This window comes from Tiliqua scincoides, chromosome 5 (genome assembly GCF_035046505.1).
Source record: "Tiliqua scincoides isolate rTilSci1 chromosome 5, rTilSci1.hap2, whole genome shotgun sequence".
Classification (NCBI taxonomy): Eukaryota; Metazoa; Chordata; class Lepidosauria; order Squamata; family Scincidae; genus Tiliqua; species Tiliqua scincoides.
In genome coordinates this window covers 104,672,356-104,681,586 of record NC_089825.1, presented here as the reverse complement: position 1 = coordinate 104,681,586, position 9,231 = coordinate 104,672,356, and the positions used below count along the sequence as shown (strand labels likewise).

Sequence of the window (9,231 nt, the reverse complement as noted above, 5' to 3'; positions counted from 1 at the left end):
TTAAATTGTGAATTCATTATTTTTGGTAAGCAAATATATGATGGAAGAGTTCTGCAGAGACCCTTCATTTGACTGCAAAAACCAAGCTCAAGCAGAATGCAACAGAGAAATCTCTGTTGTGAATGGGGAATAAAGTCACAAGGGGATCATTAAAATATTGTCTAAATGTTAGATAACATAATTGGATAAAAGTTGATGTCAATGGCCAATGTCAGAAAAGAATGCTTATTCTCTCTCTCTCTCTCTCTCTCTCTCTCTCTCTCTCTCTCTCTCTCTCTCTCTCTCAGACCTACACAAACCCAATAAGATTTACAGTTGAATCCTAACCAACTTTCTAATACTGATGCAGCTCCACTGTAGCCCTGAGGTAAGGGAACAAAAGTTCTCTTACTTTGAGGAGGCCTCTGTGACTCCCCCCACCCTCTCCAGAATGCACTATGTGCCCTGTTGGCACGGCATCGGTGCAGCAGCAGCAATAATAATAATAATAATAATAATAATAATAATAATAATAATAATAATAATAATAACAACAACAACAACAACAACAACAACAACAACAGGTATTTATATACCGCCTTTATTGGTCTTTATTCAAGACTTTATTCAAGGCGGTTTACAGAGGCAGGCTTTATTTAAATCCCTTATTAAATAGGGATTTTACAATTGAAGGAAGGTTCTTTCTTTCAAGAACCACTACATTCATTCCGATCTGGCTTCGCATTCTGGCCTCCATCCTCCCACGCTCAGAGCAGATGGAATAGCTCGGCTTCAGCTTGTCAGCTGCTTCAAGGTCGCACAGCGCCAGTGGCCTCGACCTGGCGACCTTGTGGATGTTATCTTCAGGCAGACGGAGGCTCTACCCTCTAGATCAGACCTCCTGCCCAATAGCAACCATAATTTTATGCACAAGGTATCCTTATTATTATTTGGTAAGATACCACTCCATTAATTTTGGCGTTCGCCAAAAATGTGGTGAAGTTAGCCCAATTCATTCATTGCTCTCATGAGCGCCTCACAGAAGTGGTATGTTTTGTTCCTGGTTGCAATGGAATTCTAGGAACTGCAATGTCTGTTAGGAAGACGTTATTTGGATTTTGTTATTCTGGTTGCCATAAATTTTTCAACCAGTTTTCTAATTGTGTTTTTCATTTCTGTGTTTCTCAGTGTGAATATCATTGGGTTTAACATTGGAGTGATAAGAGTGTACAAGACTGAGGCTACTTTGTCCACTTGAAAGACTTGGAAAGGTCGGTCATAAATGAACATTGCGGGAACAAAATTCAAACAAATGACTATGATCTGTGCAGCACAGGTGGAGAGGGCTTTGCGCTTGCCTTCTGTGACATGTATTCTAATCTTCCCCAAAATGACACTGTATGATACAAGCAAGATGCAGAAGACTAAAGTGAGGAGCAGGCCACCGTTAGAAACCATGAGCAGCTCAGTGACATACGTGTCTGTACAAGCCAGTTTGATGAGTTGTGGGACATCACAGTAGAAGTTATTCAAAATGTTAGGACCACAGAAGGGTAACTGAGCTATGAGTGTGATCTGAACAACGGAATGAGCAAAGCCACCCAACCAAGCTCCTGCCACCAAGCCTATGCAAACACTTTGATTCATAATTAGCAAATATTGCAGTGGTCTGTAGATAGCAATGTACCTGTCAATAGCCATCACAACTAAAAAGAAGTCCACAGCACCTGCAATGAAATGGAAGAAGAATATATGTGTGATACACCAGTCGTAGGAGATGGAGTTTGTATGGGAAATCAAGCTCCACAGCGTTCTGAGTGCAGTGACTGTGGAGTCACTGATGTCTACGACAGCCAGATTGGCCAGAAGGAAGTACATGGGTGTGTGCAGGTGAGGTGTATAGATCACAGTCAAGATGATGGTGAGGTTCCCAAGCCAGGTTGTGATGTAAATAGTAAGAAAGATAAAGAAGAGGATGGACTGTATTTTTGGATTCTGAGAGAAGCCCAAGAGAATAAATTCGGTCACAGTTGTATTTGGGTTCTTCATAGCCATTTGATGCTCTCACAATGTGCCTGCAAAGAAAATTGCACAAGCATTTATGTCCATTTCTGTGAGAGAAACAAAAGTTATTTGAACAGTGGCTTCGGGTCAACAATTCTTTTTATTAGATATTCACTGATGATGCGATTATAGCATAATCTTAGGCACTTTTACTCAGAAGTAAGATTAATTGTTTTCAATGGGACTTTCACCCAGGACCAGATGCATAGCACTGCAGCCTGAGAGTTCAATCTTATGCACATGATGCACCCCCGGAACTTGTATTTGGGGGCACAGTATGTTATGTGGCTGTGGGAAATGATGACATGCCCTACAGCACAGCCAGGCCTTGGCCACAAGCAGTAATCAGCTGCAGTGGTACACTAGCAACCTGCCAATGACCGCCAATGCCTGTCAGCTTGGAGGGGGAGGAATGGGGTGGAGATTGAGTTCTGGAGAGTCTAGATGGAGTCCAGGAGCAGCAGCAGCAGCAGCGCACCACCAATATCCTCCTTCCAGGCCTTAGTTCACCTTCTCAGGTCCACTTGAACTTGCACCAGCAAAATAGGAGGTGCAAGTCCACTTTACCTATGTCATGCTTCTGCCTACCCAGTGAGTTCTGTGCCAGCTAAATAAATGGTGCAAGTCTGAGGAGTCTTGTGTACAGGCCTAGGAGGACAGGATACAGCAGAGGCCTCATATGTTGAACCTGCCCCCTCCTGGGCCTCATCAGCCCCATTCTGCCCTCCCCACCCCAAAATGCCCCCTCCCCACCTATGTACCAACCGCCCTAAGCCTCTGCACTGCTCGCCACTTTTCTTACCTCTACCAGCAAGAAGAGTCTGGTCACAGTGCGGCGGGCTAGCGTAGGCCTTCCCACTGGTGCTGCTGGCTCCTGAGCAGTTGAATACATGCTTTCCAACACATTTGTGACACCCTATGCCAGCCCAGCAGCTGCTGCACAATTGGACCCAGCACTTAGGATTGCACTGTCAATATCTTATCATAAGCAGGAGTATCTCTAGGAGGAGAGAGGAAATAAATTTAACCAGAAAGCAATATCAGATGATTTAGGGCCTTATACACTTATAGACACACATACACTGATCACCGTGCTCATTGCCTGGAGAGTTCATGCCATTAACCATGTGGAAGGGGTGGCTAGTCTGAACAACCCATTAACATGTGCCCATAGACCTTCTTTAAAATAATACCCCTTACCAAATGATTAGACATTACCCAACCTTTAGGCAATGATGGGTGAGCCCTTGGAACTGATACGGGGCAGCTTCTCCATCATTCACACAGACATCTGCTTGACATCTAGGTGTAGATCATATAGGTGTAGATGAGGTCCAGTTGTGCAAAGTACTGGTTAAATTGTGTTGATATTGTACCTAGTGCACCAATTACTATTGGCAGCACTTTTACATGTGCTTATACACATTATGATTAGGATTAGGATTAGGATTAGGATTATTTCTGTTCAACTGACCCTCCCACACACACATGATGAAAGATATATGCACTCATATCAGGTGCACCCCTCTACACGTTCTAGCGGGATGTTTCAGACAAATCCCCCCCTTGCAATTAAGGAAATGTGCTCAGATTCTTGTGGACATGAAGAGAGAGGTCGAACATGAGTACTTCATTTTCTTTTACATCTAAAAGTACTTCAAGCATCTTTTATTGCACTGGGTTGATCAGAAGAGCATTCAAACCACCCTAAAGAGACTTGTATGGCCAAGTTAATGTTTCCAAAGAGAAGATGAAGGATTTAATTGGCATTGCCTTACCCCTGCCATCACCCCTGGAAGCTCATGAGGATTATCCCTTCTCATTTTCCATCAGCCTCTGGCATTGTCTGAACTTAAGTGTTCCGTTTAAGTACCAAGGCTTGAAACTACTGATACACCCATCATCCATCTCTTATTATCTAGCCATTGGTGTGGAGCCTTCTTCCACCCAAACAATAAAAGAAGTTCAGCTTTGAATTATAAATGGACCACACTTATTGATTTACAACAATCAATTATATGATCCTGCATTAGGTGCAATCTATGTCAAAATCCTCTCCCCTTTATTATGGGCACATATCCTGGAGGAGACAGCGTGCAGCTGCCATTTCCCTCTCAAGAGCCACCATTCAACCCGATGTCTACTGCTGATGACTTGACCTTTTCAACCCTAAGCCCTGTAAGGGGCTCAAGGCACCAAAAGGATTTGGTCTACTCAAAGCCTGAGAGCTTTAGAAAGAAGCCTCTAGATTCAAAGACAATACTCTTCTTGAGATTGGTCCTGGGCCTCCCTCTGACTTTTTGCTTACTTCAGGGCACACAACAAATCCCTGCTTCTGCACCCTGTCTTGCACTACACCTACCAGCTCTTCTGCACCCTGTCTTGCACTACACCTACCAGCTACAGCCACCCTGGCTAAACATCACATTTTAGGGATAGTCCTGGGTAGGCAAAAAAATGCCATGCCTACAGCTAATTAGGCAAAGAGCAACAAAGTCCTACTCCATCCCCAAGAGTAAACAGATAGTCACTGCTTACCCAGACAGTTGGGTAGGCTGGGGTCACGACACCTGAGTGACAGGACCTTGTACACTGAGAGTCCAGTCCTATCCTTTCCTCTCCACTGGTGCAGCCACACCAAAAACAGCCACACTTTGTTGGGGGGCAGTGATCAGAAGGCTTCAGAGGCAAAAGGAGATTTAAATCCCCTTACACTTCTGTAAGCCTCCACTCCAAAGTGGATCTTTTGAGACCTGTGCTGGCAATTGCATTAGCACAAAAGTGAGGAGAGAAAGGGGTGGGGAGGCTGCACTCCATTGCTGCTGGATCCACCCCTCCTGCAGCCTCCCCACCCTTTCCCACCCAGTTTTGCTCCTCCCCACGCCCACATTTTGTTCAGAAAGAGGGACTCTGTCAGGCTCCCCAAGCCTGTCCCATTCACGACAATGGAGGAAGCAAATCCACATGCACATTCTTTGGATGCAAAATATCTCTGCTACAGCAAACGTCCAAAATGTGAACGCTGATAAGCCCAAGGATATTTTGTAAAGCCCTATTCCCCTTTTTGAGAGGTTCTCAAGTGAATATTCCCAGCATATGAATCATGCTTTCCACTGAGATGAATGGATTAGAAGCCTCTATGAAAGAGGCTTTCTGCAGGTTTTGCTTTAGTCCCATTGCACTCTTAGAACATACAAGTAAACAAGAGATGGTCCTGCAGAACATCAGTGATCTTTTACAATGACCATTCCCAACACATATGCTGGGGGGTAACATAAACCAAAGATTCATTCAAGCAAATGTTAGCATAGAACCTTTCATTTCACATATTTAAGTGCTACAAGCAATCCTACATAAGTCTGAACCCCCAGTGCAAACCGAATCAAGTACAAACACAACAGCAGCATAGTACCAAAAGTCCCTGGGTCCTGTGAGTTTGCATGGGAGAAAACAGCCCCTCTGGGTGTTTCAGCAGTAACTATTAGCATCACTCAGAAATTCGTGACTGGCAACCCCAAATGAATGGACTCTGAATGAATGGACAACTTCATTCACCCTAGTGATGGGAAGGGATGGGAATTCTAACAAAAGCAACAAATATCCACCCTCCCTTTCTTGAAAAGTGAAATAGATGCAAAAGAAAATGCGGTTGAGACAAACTGAATTCATCTATTGTATAAAACAGTTTCATTTTGCTACTTCTTCAAATTGCATCAGACAACATACCAAGCAGGACGTGCCCAGAAGCCTGGATAGTCACAGCGGCTGTCAACAAGGACTCCCCACATTCAGTTCTTCATTTTCTTCTCGGAGGCTAACCATTCTTCCGGAAGCAGGTTAGACCAGAGATTACAACAAAGACATTCCTGCCGCTAGTTCTCTCATGATCTTGTAACTTTCAAACTGACTAATCAACTCTCAATCACTTGGTGACTCCTGAGCAGAGTTTTGTTTGTTTTACAAATCACAGGAAAGTGGAGTCAAATGCTGCATACACCAGAATAACGAACTATGCCATGGGTTCTGTGGTATCTAGAGTAGGGTAGTTCATGAAAAGCAAAATGAAAAAAAAATATTATAGCATTCTCAGAATGTATCTTATAACACTACACACGATGTGCCTAGAAAGGCATGAAATAGCAAATAATGCCTGCAAACCTTTTTTAAATTGTGAATTTATTATTTTTGGTAAGCAAATATATGATGGAAGACTTCTGCAGAGACCCTTCATTTGACTGCAAAAACCAAGCTCAAGCAGAATGCAACAGAGAAATCTCTGTTGTGAATGGGGAATAAGTTCACAAGGGGATCTTTAAAATATTGCCTAAATGTTACATAACATAATTGGATAAAAGTTGATGTCAATGGTCAATGTCAGAAAAGAATGCTTATTCTCTCTCTCTCTCTCTCTCTCTCTCTCTCTCTCTCTCTCTCTTTCAGGCACACACCCAATAGGATTTACATTTGAATCCTAACCAAAGTTCCAACACTGATGCAGCTCCACTGTAGCCCTGAGATAAGGGAACAAAAGTTCTCTTACTTTGAGGAGGCCCCTGTGACTCTCCCCACCCTCTCCAGAATGCACTACCTGCCCTGTTGACACGGCATCGGTGCAGCAATAGCAAGCATAATTTTATGCACAAAGTATCCTTATTATTATTTGGTAAGATACCACTCCATTACTTTCGGTGTTCACCATAAATGTGGTGAAGTTAGCCCAATTCATTCATTGCTCTCATGGACACCTCACAGAAGTGGTACGTTTTGTTCTTGGTTGCAGTGGAATTCTAGGAACTGCAATGTCTGTTAGGAAGACGTTATTTGGATTTTGTTATTCTGGTTGCCATAAATTTTTCAATCAGTTTTCTAATTGTGTTTTTCATTTCTGTGTTTCTCAGTGTGAATATCATTGGGTTTAACATTGGAGTGATAAGAGTGTACAAGACTGAGGCTACTTTGTCCACTTGAAAGACTTGGAAAGGTCGGTCATATATGAACATTGCGGGAACAAAATTCAAACAAATGACTATGATCTGTGCAGCACAGGTGGAGAGGGCTTTGCGCTTGCCTTCTGTGACATGTGTTCTAATCTTCACCAAAATGACACTGTATGATACAAGCAAGATGCAGAACATTAAAGTGAGGAGCAGACCACCGTTAGAAACCATGAGCAGCTCAGTGATGTATGTGTCTGTACAAGCCAGTTTAATGAGTTGTGAGACATCACAGTAGAAGTTATTCAAAATGTTAGGACCACAGAAGGGTAGCTGAGCTATGAGTGTGATCTGAACAATGGAATGAGCAAAGCCACCCAACCAAGCTCCTGCCACCAAGCCTATGCAAACACTTTGATTCATAATCAGCAAATATTGCAGTGGTCTGTAGATAGCAATGTACCGGTCAATAGCCATCATAACTAAGAAGAAGTCCACAGCACCTGCAATGAAATGGAAGAAGAATATTTGGGTGATGCACCAGTCGTAGGAGATGGAGTTTGTATGGGAAATCAAGCTCCACAGCGTTCTGAGTGCAGTGACTGTGGAGTCACTGATGTCTATGAGAGCCAGATTGGCCAGAAGGAAGTACATGGGTGTGTGCAGGTGAGGTGTATAGATCACAGTCATGATGACGGTGAGGTTCCCAAGCCAGGTTGTGATGTAAATAGTAAGAAAGATAAAGAAGAGGATGGACTGTATTTTTGGATTCTGAGAAAAGCCCAAGAGAATAAATTCGGTCACAGTTGTATTCGGGTTCTTCATAGCCATTTGATGCTCTTACAGTGTGCCTGCAAAGAAAATAATTGCACAACCATTTATGTCCATTTCTATGAGAGAAACAACAAGCCATTTGAACAGTGGCTTTGGGTCAACAATTCTTTCCATCAGATATTCACTGATGATGCAATTACAGCATAATCTCAGGCACTTTTACTCAGAAGTAAGATTCACTGTATTCAATGGGACTTTTGCCCAGGAATAGATGCATAGCACTGCAGCCTAACAGTTCAATCTTATGCACATGATTCACCCCTGGAACTCATGTTCTGGTGGCACAGTATGTTTTGTGGCTGTTGAAAACGATGACATGCCCTATAAGCAGCAAGCAGCTGCAGTTGTACACCAGCAACCTGCCAGTGACCCACAGTGCCTGTCAGCGTGAGTGGAGGGTGGAATCGGGTGGGGCATGGGAGGAATGGGGTGGAGATTGAAATAGGGAGAGTCCAGATTGAATCCAGAAAGGGGACCGTAGCAGCAGCAGCGGCACCACCAATATCATACCCCCCATCTCAGCCTCAGTTCACCTTCTCAGGTCCACTCATACTTGCACCAGTAAAATAGGAGTCCACCCTTACCCATGTAATGCTTCAGCCTGCCCAATGGGATGGCTCAGTTCTGTACCAGTGGTGCAAGTCTGAGCAGCCTTGTGTAGGGTATTCAGGCCCAGCAGGATAGGTTAAGGTGGAGGCCTCCTATGCTGAATCTGCCCCCTCCCAGGTCTGATCAACCCGCATTTTGCCCTCCCCCACCCTAAAATGCCACCTCCCCACCTCTGTACCACCTGCCCCAAGCCTCTGCACTGCTCACCATTTGTTTTACCCCTACCAGACTTGTGCTACTGATTCCCAAGTCGAAAACATGCTTTCCCGACACATTTGCAACTCTCTAGGCCAGTCTGGCAGCTGCTGTGCCACTGGAGCCAGCATTTAGGATTGCACTGTCAATATCTTATCCCAAGCAGGAGTAGCACTAGGAGTAAACAATTTATCCAGTCTGAGATCTCCTAAAGATGCTGAAATAAATTTAACCATAAAGCCTAGTTGGCATCCTTCAGTCTCGGAAGACCATGGTGTCATGCTCTGAATGGTGGCTCTGGAACAGAGTGTCCTCTCCAGTGCATGAAGCCTGGGTAAAGTAGGTATGGAGGATAGACTGTTACCCATGCAGCAATCCTCCCTCTCCACGTCGCTGAAATGGTCCAATGGAAAGGCAGAAGCCAATACGGTTGGTTCCAGCGGCGTCGCAGGAGTTGCCAGAACGTGACTGTGTTCAGCCATGAACTGCCTCAGGGACTCCGGCTCCGGATTTTGCCTTGAGGTTGACTCCTGAAGCCTTTTCCATAACTGGATGTAGCCACAAGGCAGTGGAGGTTTGAGATCAGAGTTTTCCTTCTCTCAGATGAGCTACTTTC

The 9,231-nt window shown here is 44.2% G+C and overlaps 2 protein-coding genes across 2 annotated transcripts; both read right to left on the bottom strand.

The window, feature by feature from the left end:
- Window positions 1-1,086: 1,086 nt before the first annotated feature.
- Window positions 1,087-2,034, bottom strand: LOC136652858 (olfactory receptor 4D1-like). The gene has a single exon (XM_066629785.1). The coding sequence runs from the start codon at window positions 2,032-2,034 to the stop codon at window positions 1,087-1,089; it is 948 nt and encodes a 315-aa protein (XP_066485882.1).
- Window positions 2,035-3,257: 1,223 nt separating this feature from the next.
- On the bottom strand, window positions 3,258-7,808 carry LOC136652857 (olfactory receptor 4D1-like). The gene is made up of 3 exons (XM_066629784.1): window positions 6,902-7,808; window positions 4,906-4,978; window positions 3,258-3,345 (listed from the first exon to the last, which is right to left on the bottom strand). The coding sequence occupies exons 1-3, from the start codon at window positions 7,806-7,808 to the stop codon at window positions 3,258-3,260; spliced, it is 1,068 nt and encodes a 355-aa protein (XP_066485881.1).
- Between the last annotated feature and the right edge of the window lie 1,423 nt (window positions 7,809-9,231).